This window comes from Salmo salar, chromosome ssa20, assembly GCF_905237065.1.
Source record: "Salmo salar chromosome ssa20, Ssal_v3.1, whole genome shotgun sequence".
NCBI lineage: Eukaryota > Metazoa > Chordata > Actinopteri > Salmoniformes > Salmonidae > Salmo > Salmo salar.
The window spans coordinates 66,982,164-66,999,980 of record NC_059461.1 but is presented as its reverse complement, the minus strand read 5'-3'; the positions used below and the strand labels follow the sequence as shown (position 1 = coordinate 66,999,980).

The 17,817-nt window shown below is 42.4% G+C and overlaps 2 protein-coding genes and 2 non-coding genes across 8 annotated transcripts; 1 reads left to right on the top strand and 3 right to left on the bottom strand.

Moving 5' to 3' along the window:
- Nucleotides 1-328: 328 nt before the first annotated feature.
- LOC106581139 (52 kDa repressor of the inhibitor of the protein kinase) lies at nt 329-5,097 on the bottom strand. Of its 2 annotated transcripts, none has more exons than XM_045703816.1 (5): nt 4,821-5,097; nt 3,065-3,185; nt 2,791-2,898; nt 2,589-2,625; nt 329-2,493 (listed from the first exon to the last, which is right to left on the bottom strand). In XM_045703816.1, exons 2-5 carry the CDS (start codon nt 3,077-3,079, stop codon nt 590-592), a joined length of 2,064 nt encoding a protein of 687 aa, XP_045559772.1. In that variant the 5' UTR covers nt 3,080-3,185; nt 4,821-5,097; the 3' UTR covers nt 329-589. The 2 variants fall into 2 exon arrangements, with proteins under 2 accessions (XP_045559772.1, XP_014018435.1); XM_014162960.2 differs by lacking the exon at nt 4,821-5,097 and adding an exon at nt 4,423-4,721.
- Nucleotides 5,083-5,154, top strand: trnap-agg (transfer RNA proline (anticodon AGG)). The gene has a single exon. It is a non-coding gene; the product is annotated as a tRNA-Pro (tRNA).
- Nucleotides 5,155-5,391: 237 nt separating this feature from the next.
- trnap-cgg (transfer RNA proline (anticodon CGG)) lies at nt 5,392-5,463 on the bottom strand. Its single transcript has one exon. It is a non-coding gene; the product is annotated as a tRNA-Pro (tRNA).
- A 462-nt stretch (nt 5,464-5,925) lies between these two features.
- On the bottom strand, nt 5,926-17,488 carry LOC106581140 (dual specificity tyrosine-phosphorylation-regulated kinase 1A). Of its 4 annotated transcripts, none has more exons than XM_014162961.2 (12): nt 16,678-17,488; nt 14,692-14,761; nt 12,512-12,708; nt 12,237-12,347; nt 11,875-12,063; nt 11,585-11,732; nt 11,176-11,462; nt 10,864-11,010; nt 10,597-10,737; nt 10,172-10,475; nt 9,835-9,959; nt 5,926-9,515 (listed from the first exon to the last, which is right to left on the bottom strand). In XM_014162961.2, exons 2-12 carry the CDS (start codon nt 14,699-14,701, stop codon nt 8,943-8,945), a joined length of 2,232 nt encoding a protein of 743 aa, XP_014018436.1. In that variant the 5' UTR covers nt 14,702-14,761; nt 16,678-17,488; the 3' UTR covers nt 5,926-8,942. The 4 variants fall into 4 exon arrangements, with proteins under 4 accessions (XP_014018436.1, XP_014018437.1, XP_014018438.1 ...); XM_014162962.2 differs by lacking the exon at nt 16,678-17,488 and adding an exon at nt 15,872-16,641; XM_014162963.2 differs by lacking the exon at nt 14,692-14,761.
- Between the last annotated feature and the right edge of the window lie 329 nt (nt 17,489-17,817).

Below are 17,817 nucleotides of genomic sequence, written 5' to 3'. Positions count from 1 at the left end.
CTGCCCTCTTGTGGATTTTCCCAAATAATTTCAAGACAACACTCGGACATCCTAGCAATAACGTAGACTACGGTAAAATTGAAACATTATATCATTACAGTATCTTGGGATCATTTTCCCGCCTCTACGCGAGGTCATGGGCAGGTCACAGTAACTGGTAGACTTGTGCTTGTAGCATAAAGGAGGGAAATGGTATAACCTTTTTTGTAAAGTTGTTATAAAACAGACTTGCAAATAATGATGACAAATACATATTTACCCTCCAAAGTTATAGTGGACGCCTAAAACCACAAATGTATATGATGAATTCCAATAAAATAAAGAGCAGTATCATTCAAGACACCAAGTGGCATTTAATTAGAAATAAATATAATTTTTTTGAAACATTTTTAATGGCAATATTAATGCTCAAAATGTTCCACAATTATGCCCACAATAACCCTTGTCTAGAGGTCATATTTTACTCAGACTTTACAGTTACAATTCACATTAACCTATCAAACACTAAAGCTATAATACAACAGGGAGATGTCATTTGAATGTAATTTTAATTTGATTTTGTCCCCTTATACTGAACAAACTTAATATGCTATATCACCACAGTGCTGATCTCAGCCTCAACCCCATGTTCAGGCTCATCCTCAGGGTACAGTCTGCAGTATTTGTCAACCATGACATCCAGGTCATGCTTAACGTGAGAGTTTATGTGGAGCACAGCCAGACTCTTGCACCTGTGTTTGATAGGTGTGTCACTGAGATAAGTCTGCAGGCGTTTCCTGGATGTCTCAGAGCTGTTGCTGTCCTCCAGCATCAGGACAGGCAAGGTGGTCAGGACCTTCAGGAAGCAGTTGACGTTGGGGAAGAACTTGACGTCCGACAGCTGAAGTGTCTCGTGGATGGTGGAGGGCAGGCGGACCTCCTTGCTCCGGTGCTTCCATTTGATCTTCCAGCAATGCAGCTCAGCGGGCAGTGTGTCTGGGTTGGGGAGGTCCTTGCAGTACACATCTGCATGGTTCTCCTCTGAGGTGTTGAACTTCATCTGGCCCATGATGGCAGGGACCAGGGACAGGCACTTGAGGGCTTTGAGGTTGCTCTGGGAGAAGATGTCGTCCACCTCATCGATGACGCCGCGGATCACAGGGACTGTCACGTACTCCTTGAAGTAAGTCTCTGGAGGGATCTCGCCTGTATCGGCCGAACGGTGCTTCCGGAGGAACAGACGAGGCACCTTCACTGGGATCTCCATGGTACCCGCCAGATTCACAGCCTCCTCAAACCAAAACTCATGGTAGACTTCAATGTTGTCGAAGACTTCATTCAGAGAGTGCAGGACGGCTGTTAGACTGTTGGCAGCAAAAAACACATCAAGGGCTTCCCCTTGCAGGTTTTTGCCAAAGGCTCGTGTGAAAGAAAGAGCGTTTTTCAGGATGACCAAGGTGACAATGAACTCAAAGTCAGCCAGGGTCTCTGCGATCGAGTAGGCGTCCCCAGTTACAGCATCAGGGAACTTGACATTCTCATTGTCCCGAATGCAGTCCATGCACAGCAGGAGGGACTCAAGCAGGTCCACAGTCAGTTCAAACACGTTGTGCTGCTCTGTCCAGTTAGAGCTACAGGCCTCCTTCAGCTCAGCTGCCTTCTCATCATTTTCTTGGTGGTAAACAGAGATGGCCTTCTCCAGCTCAGCCTGCAAAGAGGGAGACTGCTTAAAGAAGACATCAATCTTTCTCAGGGTTGCCATGACAACCTGCACGCTGGGGAAGGGAAGGCTGTTGGCCAGGTGGATATTCAGTGCGCAGGTGGAACAAGGCGTGTGCATTGCCATGGGGTACTTTCCCATCAGTCCGACTGCCACAGCTTTCATCTTAGTGGCGAAGGTGCCGGTGGCTACATGGGCCTGGCCGCGGCAGTCCTCCATTCTCAGCCCCCACCCGTCTGTCACCTGGGTCTCCAGCTTCTCTACCAGTGAGGCCTCGTCCCCCTCGAACGGCAGAAAGTCCAAGAACTCCTCCCTGAGAGCATTGGACTGGTCTACAAACCGCAGGAAGAGAGGCAGGTGTCTCTCCCCAGCGAACTCCACAAGGTCCCCTGTGACCAGTGAGAAGAAGCGACTCTCTCTCACCTCCATGAGGACCTCCTCTCTGACAGTGCCCTCGCAGACTTCAAGGAGCTGGCTCTGCTGGGACGCGGAGAGGTACTCCACATTCACTGCTGTGGCCTCAAACCGCCTCCTCAGAGCCTCATCTCCAGCATTAATGCGGTACTCCAGTAAGGCCTGGAAATTACTGGGATCTCTCTCTACTCCTTCTGGGACATTGGTCTCCAATGGGATGTTCTGCTTTCCTAGCATGACAACGATCTCAAACAGAGACCTCAGGTAATCTCGGAAGTCCTTCTCCTCTGTGGACAGCTTGATTTCCTCCTCAGCGGCATCTTGACCCTCAGTTGCCTCAATGTCTTTCTTTGAGTGGAGCTGTTCAATGGAGGATGCCACTGCAAGGAAACAAGAAAATGAAATTTGATATAAGTTCATGTTCAACAGGTATATGGCTACAACAATACTTTTAAACAAAAACAATGCAACTTACATCTTCTCTCTTTAATTCTCCTTATGTCTTCTTCAGTCTGTTAAAACAATTATTTAAAACATAAGACAATGTTTATTATTAGACAATTTACTATTACAATGAAAACAGACCTACAGAAATGAAGCCAGTAGTAGTCCACAAAAATGTTCCTTTTTGAAGCAACACTAGTATATAAAGTTCTTGCAAAAAATAAAAGATATACCAATTCTTTGATCCGCTTGCGATGTCTGCTATGAGGATTTTTGAGGTGGCTTGTTAAATCAAATATGGTTGGAATAGCAGTATCCTTCAGTACTGTTCTGTAAGGGCTCTGAAAAACAATAATGAAGAAATAACAAGTTATTCAAATACATGAATATCAAAACACTGCTCAAGACCTCTCAAATGTAAGATTATGATAATCTCTACAAAGAGAGATTGTTCAGTGATGTAGACATGTTTCAAACAAAGATCTTTGTGGTTTGACACACACTTACTGTTTTACAAACCATAGCCGGGTCAAAGTGTTTGGCACACAGTCTGTAGTGTTTATTGAGTTGGTCTGATGTTTTCGCCTCCAGATCGGCCCGGCGACAGTTCTCAACCCAGAGCCTACATCTGAACAAACATATTAGGAGGGGTTAGTTGGCTTTTTGTTGATAGGCCTCGTTACCTGAAAACTATTAGTTTTAAATAATCAAGATCCAGACTGAAGACGACGATTAATTGTGTCTCCCGACCCCTCCTGTCTCTGCCTCCAGTATTTATGCTGTAGTAGTTTATGTGTCGGGGTCTAGGGTCAGTCTGTTATATCTGGAGTATTTCTCCTGTCTTATCCGGTGTCCTGTGTGAATTTAAGTATGCTCTCTCTAATTCTCTCTCTCTTTCTTTCTCTCTCTCTCGGAGGACCTGAGCCCTAGGACTATGCCTCAGGACTACCTGGCCTGATGACTCCTTGCTGTCCCCAGTCCACCTGGCCGTGCTGCTGCTCCAGTTTCAACTCTTCTGTCTGCGGCTATTGAACCCTGACCTGTTCACCGGATGTGGGACACCTGCTGTTTTCAACTCTCTAGAGACAGCAGGAGCGGTAGAGATACTCTGAATGATCAGCTATGAAAAGCCAACCGACATTTACTCCTGAGGTGCTGGCTGACCTGTTGCCCCCTTGACAACCACTGTGATTATTATTATTTGACCCTGCTGGTCATCTATGAACATTTGAACATCTTGGCCACGTTCTGTTATAATCTCCACCCGGCACAGCCAAAAGAGGACTGGCCACCCCTCATAGCCTGGTTACTCTTTAGTTTCTTCCTAGATTCTGGCCTTTCTAGGGAGTTTTTCCTAGCCACCGTGCTCCTATACCTGCATTGCTTGCTGTTTGGGGTTTTAGGTTGGGTTTCTGTACAGCACTATGTGACATCAGCTGATGTAAGGGCTTTATAAATACATTTGATTGATTGATCATTTTTCTGTGTTAGTGCTGGGGTGGAACAAAAACCAGCATGCCCATTCACTCTCCAAGACCAGAGTTTGAGAACCACTAATTAAATGGTACCTGGTGTATATATTTCCCAATCGTTTCACTAGAGGTACGATGGATCAATACCATGAATGCAATGGGGGCTAACTTATCTTTACAGCTCCACACACACCACCTAGCTCGCTGCAAGAGTGCAGGCTAACAAGCAGGCTAACAAGCAGACTAGCTAGCCATTTCCCATATACTAAAGTTAGCTATGATGACTAGCGTGCTACTGATCACAACATAGCTATATTTAGCCAGCTATAGTATAATTAATTACTGCCCGTGAAAAGTAGGGGTTCATATTGTGATGATCAAACTTTGTAATACCTTTCTGGATCTCTTGGAAACCTGAAAAATGCTAAATCGGATTGAGTGCTCTTTCTGGTGCAATTTGGAGCCGCGCAAAAATTGGGCATTGTGTATAAACGTGTACTCAATTTCAAATCAATTTAGTATTTATAAATATGTTTTACGTTTAAATAATGTCAATTACACAAGCTAGCTACCTGTTACTTTTAAAATAACCTAAAAAAACGCGCAACAGTGCTAAGCGTGGCCTGGAGGATTCATCAGAGGAGAAAGAGGAAACCGAACTGCTTCCATTCCACAAACAATGTATGTCACGTCACGTGCTCATTGACGTTCTCTCTACGCACAGATCCAAGATCAGTTGTAACTGACAACCATTCTACATTTACATTGTAAGGGTTAAAAGCAAAACTTACCTCGGATCAGCCTAAAACCCGTGAACAGAGGCGTGCAGATGGCCGTTCTGTCTTCAACGTTACACTAACGATTTGATTACACTCGAATCAGAGGTGCCCCAAATTGCAAAAATATATATGGTTAGTCATGGCAGTTGGAAATAAAATGCGAAGATAGTACATTTTAAACCGCTACAGTTCAGGCTCATGAAAAAAGCCAATACAGACGTTATTCGATAAAAGCGTGAATAAATCATAAACATGTGGCATTTCTGTTCTATCTGGCTCGTTGGTCTAGGGGTATGATTCTCGCTTAGGGTGCGAGAGGTCCCGGGTTCAAATCCCGGACGAGCCCTCTTTTTATGTCTGAAATTAAATAAGGGTCAACGTTGTGGATGGAATCATGGTGACTTCTCTATACATTTGCACGAGTTAAAACGATGGAAAATTGAACTCGCGGCGTGAAAAGGTTATTGTTTAATCGCTGTTATATTCTATGTAATGTCACCAAATGAACTATTTTTACGACATTGTTGTTATGGTAGAACATTCAACTATTCCATCTACCGTTGCTCTCCAAATTGAAAAAGTTGGGCTCGTCCGGGATTTGAACCCGGGACCTCTCGCACCCGAAGCGAGAATCATACCCCTAGACCAACGAGCCACGGCATGAAACAAGCTGATCAACATTCTTATCAAGTAAGAAGTTTCAGTTGATTTATCTTGTAGTCATGATTTGGCCAAAATAACGACAAATCACGTTCATAAGGTAATTTAAATCACAATACTCTATAATACTATTCATCTAAAGCTCATCTACACCCATTAAATGTAGCTTGCTGTTGTGTTTTATTCAAGAATCACTCAGGCTTTTTTCCAACACTAGTACTATACCGTCTTGGTTTGTTGTGCTAAACCCGAGTGTATCGATGACTTTGAATTATAATAATAGGCTACACAAAGGAGTTATGAGGTTAAACAGTTATTGAGCACAAAAGTGGCCACTATCGTGGTCATTTATTTGGTATTTGTGGTGGTAATAGCATTGATACAAGACAGTGTATTCCTGGAAGAAATACACACTAGTGTGTGTGAAGAAGTGTAGAGGAACAGAGGCTCACAACAGTTCAATTAACTTCTTTTTATATATCATACATAAGACTGTCTTAATATAATACAAAGGGCATTGTCATATACACAGCAAAGTCTTGACTAGATCTTACAATCTGTGGATACATGGACTTATCCTTTTCTCCATGCTGTTCAGTTTTATAGTGCATGTTGCATGTACAAAAAATGTTATAAAATGTGAAATCAAAAATTGAAGGAAAATATATTCAAATGAAAATCAGAGGACTTGGGCTTCTGTAGGGTGAGGATATGTCAACAAGTACTCAAACATGTGTGAAACCCACAAACATAACAGCCTTATTGAAAATGGAACCACTTTTTCCCCAACCATGTGCTTTTCATACAACCAAAAAGTAAAGTTTGTGGATGTACATGCACTTACAATATACCCTGTGAAAATTAAGGTTTGAAGATCTAGCTTTCCCTGTTTGATTCAAACCCTACCTCATAGTGTTGTCCTGATGTAGTCAAGTACCTCTGCCCAGAGGCCACGTTACACCACTGACTAAGAAAACAGATCTTGCCCACTGAACGGTCACCAAATTGACAAACATAATCAACATACCAGCAGGAGCAAGGTAGTGAGTTCTATACTTCCTTTATTAAAAAAATATAAATATATACATAAATTCTATTTCCACTATTAAAAAGGGGCTGCATTTCATGACAACTGCTCTAGATCAGAGGTCAATCAGCATGATCTGAAACAGGCTCACACTTAAAAGGTTTTTTAAATCTTTATTTTGGAATGTTTAGTACCAGTATGAGTGTCAGCAAAACCACTGGCAGTTTCTGAGTCTCAAAAATCATGGAGGGGTATGAAAAATGACTGTGATTATAACCTAAACATTGAGATAAAATTTAAATATCATTACAGGTAGCTTTACAATTGAGTTTGTGGTTATACCAAACATGATTTTTCCTTGTGTGATGTGCTCTCCCCTGAACTATGATGACAGTAGAAGTGTCCTGCGGTCTGTGTGTAACTAAGAAGGCTGTTATGAGCAGGACTTTGGTCTTGTTACTTTTCCAGAGTAAAAAAATAAAATAAAAATGAAAGCATAAAAAAGCACTTCAAAATCCCTGATATAAAATAAAATGAACAAAATGCCTTTACTAAACGGTAGCGTTCTACGGACATGCATGTCTGCCAAAGTTGAGCACAGATGCTCAGGACAATAGCATGAGGGCTGACTGGTACCCTTCCCATTTGAATAGGACCAGGCTCACAAGGAGGTGCACTTCCAAATCACTTAGAAAATCAGATTTACTGCAATTGTCTGTACAGTGCCAGGGTAATGAGACTACAATAGTCTTGAGTTTTATGGCAGTAGCTAGCATGTTGCCAAATTATGTATGAAAGGCAGCAAAACCCTTTAAAAATAGTATAAGTGGGGGAAATGCAGAAATAGAATGCAGAGGTCTCCGTTGAACCATCAGCTTTTAATTCTGCTACTCCGGAGCCTGCAGAGTAACTACCAATGTCTCTAAACATACCAAGGTTAAAATAGACTCCCAAAAATAATCTACCAATTAATATGGAAACAGGCTTGGAAAAACATTGCAACCAAATCTGCTTAGAATATACGGTAGCTAACAGTTGTTGAACTTAACGGTTTCCAGTTTTGCTAAAGCAATATATTGCAGCGGTTTTGTATTGACGTTAAAATAAGATCTTGATAAACTGAGTCAAAAGTGGTGAACTGCTACATTATTGGTTACAGACACCTAATATGCTATAAAACTTTGGTATAAAAAGAAATATCCAAAGGGAAAATAAATTCTTGTAAGATTCACAGCATAATTTGAGGAGAAAGAAAGGCAGTCACTTCACTAATTTTTTTCTCTTCAGTTTCCGTGTTTAAGATGGAGACATTTGTGCAGGTGTTCAGATGAGGAACTACATGCAAACGGGGGAAAAAACTTGAAAAAAGGGACTCTGGAAAAAAGTTATTTCCACCACAAAATCCTTAATCTGTGAACAAGATTTGAAGGAAGTAATGTTTAGGAGATTGGTGTGTACAAGACCCTGTAATGTGGGGCCCCATAGATGAGAAATCTTTGTAGAGAAAGGCCTCAGAAATCTTCATTCTTAAATGACCTTTTTCTATAATTTTTTATTCTCCTTAAACAATTAAGGGCTGTCTACAGATAAAAATAGAGGAAAGCCATCTTAATTAAAATGATAATGTCCAGCTCCGACCCATTCCAAGTCCATGAGTCGTAAGGCCAAAAGGTTATCTGAGAACCAGCCACTGACTGAACCAGTCTTCCCCCACGCTGGGCCGGACCCTTTTCTTCTCCAGAGCCCATCTCTGCTCTCTCGTCTGTGCCAGGCCAGGGCCGGGACCAGCTCACCAGGTCCCCAGGGGGGCAGCGCTCCCCCCCCCCCCCCGACATTTTTCACCTGCAGGGTATCCCCTCCACTGTCTGGGCCAGCACACACTATAGGAACTCCACTGCTATGTGCTCCCCTCTCAGAGTTACACAATACCGACAGACAACACGAAATATCACCGCAAACACTTTCCTCCTGGTCAAGCTAAAGGTTTTAAAAGCAGCTCTTCTGTGAAAATTCACTTTAAAAAAGGGTAAAACAATCAACAACCTGTGGAAGAAAAATGTCAGAAATTCCACAGTTTGAAATAAGAGGATGTGTTAGCATTTCATTAGACAGCTACCTGTAAAACTGCTTCTAACTTTATCCCCAAATGCTCACCAGAATATTTTGCCACATAATACCAGATGGTGGTTATTTGTTACATGAATTTTGTGAAATGGCAGATGGATGTCTCAATTTTACTATGCTTATTCTGCAACATTACCATGTGCCTAATGATTGCAAAAAGAAAACTGACAGAAATCACATTCTTTTAACAAAGGTTCTTCTCTGTAGTAGCGGTTCAGCGATATCTCCCTTCTGACGTGAGCAGCTTTAGTTCAACACACCTGTTGTAAAAAACACCTTAAAAATGACGCACAGGGGGAACACACAGCCAAATGTCAGTGCAGTCACGAGCTGGCCATGGAACTCTGCTGCACACACACTCCAGTCATGGGAGACTCCTCCCGGTCCATGCCCTGCCTCATGCCCAGGTGGCCCTCCGGTAGGTAGTGAGCCGGCCCCGTGTTTGTGCCCATGGGGTAAGCGGGGTGGGCAGCCATGCCCGTCTCCTGCCGGGGGTTCGAGAAGGCGCCCATCCCCATGCTCAGCCCGCCATGATGCCCAAAAGGCAGGTGGCGGAGCTGGTAGGCCTGGTTGCCGTGATTCCCAGTGGAAGAGGAAGATGTGGAGGAAGAGGAGGCAGAGGAAGACAGGGAGGTCATGGACAGATGGCCATGCACCACCTCCATGGAGTCCTGTGTGGAGGAGCTGTGTGTGGGGGAGGTGTAGTGCCGCGGGCGGGGCCGTGTGGCCATCACCTGCCCGTGGTGATGATGGGGGTGGGAGTGGGGGTGCAGGGCTTTGGGGTGCTGAGGGGGGACGTGGAAGGTGGTCTCCTGGACTGGGTGGGTCTCTCCGGCCACCGGCTCTGGTCCGACCCCACCTCCCCACACCAATGGGGGAGGGTAAGGCTTTCTTGCCTGTCAGTGCACCACAGAGAAATAAATTAATGTCTCTCGTACTAGCTCCGACTTTGCTGATCACTACTTTGAGGAAAAATGTACTTACTATGACTGATGTGGTTGTCCCACCTAGCTATCTTAAGATGAATGCACTAACTAAGTGGCGCTGGATAAGAGCATCTGCTAAATGACTAAAATATTAAATGCTCCTTGGAAAATGTTACAATTACATTACCAGTGTATTTAATTACACTTAAATAATAGACTACATTAGGACTTACAACAGGTTGTCTAATGATGAATTAGCTTATTCAAATGAATGACAAAGACATGTCACCTGTGGACAGAGGGTGTCACCGTCGATGGCTGGCATCACTGCCCCAAAGTGCCCCCCGCTGTGTAGGTGGTGATGGGTGGGGTCTGACCTCGCTCTACCACTGGTACTTGTCCCAGACGACCCTCCTGCAAGAGAAGAGGGCACAACCTCAGCCTAAGTCCAACACACTCAAAGACAACGCAAAAATGACCGAACATAGAAAAGGTTGAAAACACTTAAAGCACCACCATTGGTTTGGTTTCCCACCAGTGCACTGAAAAGGGACAACTGAGACATGAGTCCACAACAGCAATATTCAGAGGAGAGAAAGGGGGTCGATTGAGCCAGGGAGTGTTACCTGAGCTGGAGGAGGTGCTGGAGGTGGTTCCAGAGGACTGGGACTGCTCCAGCGCCGGGCTGGTAGACACGCTGCTGCTCGTGTTGGTCCCCTCGTCTGCAGTCTTCTTGAAGAAGCTGTGCTGCAGGGCGTAGTAGGGCTGGATGCGGCTCTTGGGGTCATAGTCCAACATCCGAAGGATCAGGTCCTTGAACTTCAAATAGTCAGCAACAGCATGGCCAGACTCCCCCGCCCGCCGGCCACCTGGACCACCGGCCTCCACACCCAGGATGGAGTGGAGCTTCCGAGAGGCTGGAGGCTTATACTGCTCAGAGGAGAGACGAGGGGGAGAGACAGGGAGGGGTTGTCAGGTACTTGAACCTGAATACACAACCAAAAGCCAATGTTAGGACACCATATTGAGAAGGGAACTACAGCAGACTCACCCTTTTGCCATCTTTGGTCTTCTTAACACTCCATGTGCCATCCGATAGCTTCTCAAAGAACTTCCTGGCTTTTGGGGCTAGGTCCATAATGTGATTGGGGGGGATACCAAGAACTTCAACTATCTTATTCATCTGGTCCACCTGAGAATTATAGAACAAAACAAAATATTGCCATGGATTAAATGTTAATTGCACATATCAAATTTATTCACTCAAAGTTGGCTATATTTAAAACAATCTCCAGCTAGTCAGTCAAGCACACTGTACCTCGTTGGCTCCACTGAAGAGGGGCTCTCCAGTGTGCATCTCCACCAGGATGCAGCCAAGGGACCACATGTCGATGGCCAGGTCATAGGGCATGCCCAGCAGCACCTCTGGGGAGCGGTAAAAACGACTCTGAATGTACTGGTATATCTGAGGGAGGAGAAAGAGTCAATCACAACCCATTCTTACCGATATCATTACAGATATCAGCGTTACAACAATCTTGAAAACAGAACATATGCAAGAAATGAGACTTGTGCAAGATACAAGGTTAAACTCTTTTGGACCAAGACGATAAGTAGTAGATTAGCATACCCTCTGTCCCAGTTGGCAGGAGCTGCCAAAGTCTACTATCTTGATGGCGCTCCTCTTGGGGTTGCACAGCAGGATGTTCTCAGGCTTCAGGTCACAGTGGATGATGCTGAGCTCGGGCGTGGCCAGGAACAGCAGCGCAGTGCAAAGCTGCTGAGCAAACTTCCTGGTCAGGTTGAGAGAGACGCCGCGGAAGTTGGTGTTTCGCAGCAGGTCGTAGAGGTTGTATGAGAGCATCTCAAACACCAGGCAGAGGTGGTTCCGGAACATGAAGTGACGTTTCAGGTGAACTACATGACAGGAGAAATAGTGTCAGTCAGGTGTGGCTGACACACATACAAGAGAGATTAGTGTAAAACATGACAGTGCGCCATAATGGCTTGGAAAACAGACAAGCACTAGAGTGCATTACCTATGTAGTATTTCATTTCGGTGTCATGTTTGTTCATGAGCTCTAGGAGGCGCACTTCAATCTGGGCTTGATTGAGAAAAGCTTTCTTGTTCTTGATGATCTTGATGGCAACCCACTCCTGCTCTACACGGTCATAAGCTTTTACAACCTACAGCAATCCAAAAGAGAAAAAACACCAACATATTTTCTTGTTATGTTTTAATCACACTAGCTGCCCAAGTGCTCAAAATGAGAGCAATTTCCAAAGTTCATCATGGGAATAATGTTGATAATCATTTACAAAAGTGTACCTGTCCAAATGACCCTTTGCCTATCAAGGAGTCAATCTCATAGCGGTCCATCCACTTCTCCCCATTCTTGACAATGTAATCGTAGTTGTCATCGTCGTAGCCATCATTGAAGACCTTCCTCTCTTTCTTGTGACTGGAGTCTTCACCCTGACCCGTTTGGTGCCGCCGCTTCTTTTTTGCATAATACACCTAAAGTTCAGGAAATAACCCAAATACAGACATGAGCATATGTACTTCCTGATCTAAATGAGAATATGAAAAATATTCTAAACTTGCATTGTTTGTTACATCTGCAATTCAAACACTCAAATATGAAATGTTGTGACAATTGCAGTACATTGAACAGCAGAAACCAGTCTCACCTCATTGATCTGTTTATAGGTTTTGATAAGGTCTATAGAGAGCTTCCGCAGGGGAGCCAAAGTAGGGTCACGAAAGCACTGGGGCATGTGCCTCTGTAACAACAATGATCTCTGACAAAACAAAAATGAATTCTTACACTTTGCAATAGAAATGACAGGCTAGTTAAAGTTCTGATTACTATTGGGTACGTGTGTGTATTAAAAAGTGTATGATTCTGTACATTTTTGAATGTTTGTGTCTAACAAATTGAAAGGTTTCTGTGTTGCTTGTATACCGGGTTGGCAGTGAGCTGTTGCGTTTGGTCGCTGTACGGTAGGACCGCAGCAGTTTGGTCAGTGCTCGGCTGATGGCGGTCACTGTACTGCTGGTGTGTATGGGGCATTGGAGCAGCCATCTGAAGACCAGCAGCGTGGAAAGAAAAAGAGGGCGCAAGCCGGACGGACGAAGGTTTGCATGCTGAAGTCTCTCCTCCTGAAAGAAATCAACATTGACACGAATTAACGCTGAAATTGTAAAAATAAAATAAAATGCATTATACAAACTTCCCCTGAAGTAGCGACAACTCAATTAGATTTTTCAGACTGATTTCTGTCAATGGAACGTTTCCTGCCTTGACAAACTGATCTAAAATACCACTTCAAGAGGTCTAGAAGTGTAAGACACTGAGCACCCTGACCTTTAACCCTTACTATGCAGTATGAATCTCAATGATTATCTACAATTCTGAAATGGGATGTTGATAAATTCAAACTTTTATTTATTTAACTAGGCAAGGGTGATAAATTCTAACTAACATGTTACGGTCAGTGTAATTTACCTCATACATTGACATGAGTAGGAGACATATAGGCCCATCTATTACTGTTAAATAGTGGTATTATTCAAGTTATATATGGTATGTTTGTTGTATTAGTATGCATGAGGGCCCCTTTGTATCAAATGGAAGTTCTTGGCTTATACTAGTAATAACACTAAATATCTGTGTCCTTGTACATTGTGTAAATGCTTAAAAAAAAAAGCATATATATATATATATATATATATACTTAAAACATGTTCATATGGTAAAGAAAATAGGCATTTATTTTTTTATTAGCCTTTGTGGGGGGTGGTGCTGTAGAATATGTACTTTTAAAATCCGGAATAAAAATGACATATCTATACACCCTGGGAAGTAAAGCATCCTTCTCTTTCTGTGAAAAGAAACCAGAAAATTATTATAGTAGCTTGTTCATCTATCAGCATCTCTCACCAGACAACACAATTCACCAGTGCTACACAGTAACCACTATTCAGAATCCCAGCAACAGCACCTAATTAGCATAGCCTATCACCACAGAGATACAGCGTGATTTGGCAAGCCCATCAACGCACAGGCCAATCACAACGCAGTATGCAAATAACCTACTTTTGTTGCCAGGGCAGAGCAGCTCCCATTTTCCAATGAGAAACCAAGAAATAAACAAGAAATAAAATTGAACTTTGGCACACTTAGAGGCCGCTTTCAGCACACTAGAGCCTGGCAGCAAAATAGCAGCACAGCCCAAAACCTGCACTCCATCTGAGAGCACTAGAAACAGAGCTGACCCAGCTGTGGAGGAACAAATATATCCAGACAGATAGATATTATTAGGAAAACCTTTGAAATAAAAATGTACAGTAGCTAGTGCAGGAGAATCCAGTTTTTAATTATACAATTGTACTATGCCATTTCTGACATGTCATACTTACAATAATAAAACATGTATAAGGTATAACTGATTGTGGGGGTGACCTCAGAATCTGACAAAAACAAATATGGTAGCTTATTCTAACCCTACTACTTAATCACCATTGTACATTTAATATTATATAGGCCTTTATATAATTATGTACTATTGTTATATCTGGGGCTGGTCAGTTCACACTTGTCCTTTGCGTAACTGTTCAACAATGCTTGCCAGTTGCTCAAGCATGCTTCCAAGCTCACTATATGCAAAAGACTAGTCTAAGGATGACTGGCATTTCATTCTTTCTTCTCCACTTTCTTGGCTGACATCTTGAGGTGCACCATGGTTCTACTTTAAACTTCACTCCATTTCATGTAATCCCAAATTGTAAACTTAATAATGCAACCGAAATTCCAGGGAGAACGCACTGTAATGGTCGAGAGGAACACGACAAGGCAGTGGTAATCAAGAATTGAAAGACTTAATTTGAACATGTGGAAAGTCTAATAAATAATATAAATCTACTGTGACTGACTTATGGTGGAAATGTCTTCATGTGCAATTTGCTTTGCACGACAGACAACTGAAAGTTGTTTTGAAGTAAGCAGGTAATTTATTTAATAATTTAAGTATTATGTTTCATGTATATTTCTGATTGACAAGATATGGTTAGGCTGTGGGGGGAATTCAGAAGAGTGCCTCCTCCCCATGAAAGAGAAAATATATGTCAGTTATTGCAGCTAACCTGGATGCATCTTCTCCTGTAAAATTTCATATCATCCTGGAAGGAGAGTCCAGCAGCAAACCACAACCCACTATAAAGAACAAAAAGGAGATAAGTATCATTCATTGACTGTGCATTTTAGGTGGGATCTACTTTCCAAAAGCACAAAAACTTGATGGAAAAAAACAGGGAGGAAAAATGCCAAAACAGTGCAAAGGCACGGGCAAAAAATGTAAACTACTGGATAGTAAAATGCACATATTTTGTAACTTTAGAAAACTATAATCACTCCAACAACCACCTTTCCCCAGTCAGTCTGGTTAATCTCAGGGAACCAATGATTCTCAACATGCCTAACACAATTAACCTTATAAATCTATGATGTATGAGGCTGTTGACTTTTTGCAAGAACAGTTCAGAAACATGATTTCACACCAAAACAGGTGCCATCCAAACAAGCAGGTCAAATCAGCTTGACCATTGTTGTGGACCTAGTAAAACTTGAGATCTCCTCTCAGAATGTCTTTAGTCATTGTCAAAGTTCACGGGGACCAGTAAGGAGAGAAAAAAATATCTGAAATGTATGCATTCAATACTGTAAGTCGCTCTGGATAAGAGCGTCTGCTAAATGACAAATGTAAAATGTTCTGGCGTTTCATTAACTTTATATACACATGTCATGAAGATGACCCAAATGACTCAACAGCAACTAGCTAATAAAATATTACATTATGTATAGACAGTGAGTTTAAGTAGTTTTAGTGTGGGAATGCTTGCTAAATATGATATGCAGTACAAGCCCACATTGCAACGCAAAAATGTTTTGAACACAAACTGTATACCATTCAAATTATTCAGAACTGTGCATATAAAGTAAAGATAATGCTTCCAACTGTACCACTAAGGTTAACCAAGGTAATTGCCTGTGAAGCATAAACGATAGAAACATTCCGCTTTCAGGACCGTCTTCTGAACAGTTCCTTTCCTGACTATTGAGTTGAGGCATGAACACAGGCCTAGCTACATTGATATAGTTTTAATTCGAATTTTAAGTGTTGTATGTAACTTCATATCTAACTGTCTATCCTATAACATTTTTTATTTATTAAAAACGATTCCGTTTTGCTACATACTTGCACACTCAAAACGGCATGTCATCAATTCAAAATATGGAATTGTTAACTGTTAGCTAGCTACTCACAGGTGATGGAGTATTTCTCGCCATGGTTGGAATTTCGAAAGCAAATCATCAGTTTAGTTTAGCCTTCTCAAGAGCAGAAATGTCAGTGGCAGTCTGGCTTCGTCTACAATGACAAATACTACATAGCTAGCTTACTCACTAGCTAACGTTACCCTTCTAGCTTTGGTACGTTAAGGCGAGCAATCCGTTTCCTCTCGCCAGTGATTGCAGTGACGATGTCTTCTGCGAGCGAGCTGTATGGGCCTAACGTTAGCTTACTAGCCAGTTACGTTAGATGACCAGTTAGTGAGTTAGTTAACTAGCAAGCCAATAACGCTGGTTATGGGCCCTAATTGTTAACTGGATAACGATCGTATACTCAAACGTTCGCTACCACGTTATCTTGCCCCCAACTTTCTAACAGGTTAACGTAAGCTAGCTACGGTAGTTAACGCGTCAGCTTTGCTTGCCCATAAATACTTAACGTAAGTTAATAGTTAGCTAACGTTAACACTTTGACGTTACGTTAGCTAATGTTATCTAGCGGCTAACGTTAGTTACAACTAAAGGGCAATGCGGTTAGATTTTTTTTTTAGCTAACTAGCTAGGCTTAAATGTTAGGAGTAACTAGATCCAGAGCGCTAACGTTAGCTAGCGAATCTGTACTGGCTAATGTTAGCAGCATTCTTACGACATCCGGCCAATGCAATGGTTGCTGCTGATCGTTAGCTAGATGACCCTAAGTTACATTAGCTAATTACCACTCCATGTAACGTTAGCTGCCTTTATTATACAACACACATAGTCAGCTTCATACACGGGCTCACCTCTGATGGCACGATCTTCATTTAAAGTCAATTAACCTGTATGATAGGGCAACTTATCCAGCTTGAGCTTCTCCGCCCCCACTGTCATCGGCTAAGTTAACAGTCAGTCACAGTCAACCTAATTCCCGTAACGCGAAGGTGAAAAGTCTCCTCCACTGGCAAACCAAGTAAAAAAAAAAAAGGCCATCCAAGTAAAACTTCTTGACGATCAAATGCGTCCCCAACCAACAAAATTAGTTATCCACCCAACTTCGACTAGCATCAGCTGACGACTAGCGCCAGCTAGCTATCTAGTTGACTAAACGAACGTGGCTACTATTAACTAGCGAAGGTTAGCCAGTTAGCTAACAAGATTCTGTAGCTAGGAATTCAACCGCTAAATAAAAGGTAGCTACATTCAGATTGTTCCGTTTTCTTGCAAGCTCACCACGGGAAACATGGACGTAGGCAACCATGACTAAAAATAATGAAGACCCCAAAAATATGAAACCAATATCATGCCCTAAGATACACGCTTATTTTTGGACAAAATGTTTTATGTCAATTTTCACAAAATGGCGCGCGTCCCAAACCTGCGCAGTGAACCGGCCCGGTAGACCAGAGACACTGACAACTAACTATAAGTGCGGCTCTCACTACATATATTTAAACTATGCTAAATCATTTGCCTTTTACTTGTCCTAATCCGATCCATTCGACGCATCGTTTTCAACACAAATGTCAATGGTATATCCAGTGATTGCATTATTCCGGCGGGAAGGGACAACATTTGAAAAGACCTTCTGACAAAATGGCGATTGCCTGAGTTGTTACTATGACAACTGTCAATCAATCTATCAAATCCCCGGATGAACCAATGACGAGGATAATTCAACCATAGATTCAACGTTGTACGCTGTCATAACTTGTCAATCAATCAGTAATTCTAATGAATAAATTGTCTCAATTTAATTATAACATTCTAAAGTAGAATAAAATAATCTAGATAGGATTTCTAAATTCGAAAAAAAAATGCATGAATAGTTAGTTGTGTTGCAGGAATTTGCCAAACTTTATTGCATTCATGTTTGAGGCAGTACTAAAACTGTATGACTGCAATAACACATTTTCAGAAAATGAAATGCAAGACATACAGACCTA

Bases quoted from the DNA above. Each gene is read 5' to 3' on its own strand.
- LOC106581139 (XM_014162960.2), bottom strand. From the start codon at position 4,511: ATGCCCAATTTTTGCGCGGCTCCAAATTGCACCAGAAAGAGCACTCAA. The intron at 3,186-4,422 runs GTATTACAAAGT...ATGTTTGTTCAG, and splicing joins TTTCCAAGAGATCCAGAAAG to ATGTAGGCTCTGGGTTGAGA. The intron at 2,626-2,790 runs GTATATCTTTTA...TTGTTTTAACAG, and splicing joins GCAAGCGGATCAAAGAATTG to ACTGAAGAAGACATAAGGAG.
- LOC106581140 (XM_014162961.2), bottom strand. The intron at 11,011-11,175 runs GTATGCTAATCT...CTCCTCCCTCAG, and splicing joins CCTGCCAACTGGGACAGAGG to ATATACCAGTACATTCAGAG. The intron at 9,516-9,834 runs GTGACATGTCTT...GTGCACTGACAG, and splicing joins GTGACACCCTCTGTCCACAG to GCAAGAAAGCCTTACCCTCC.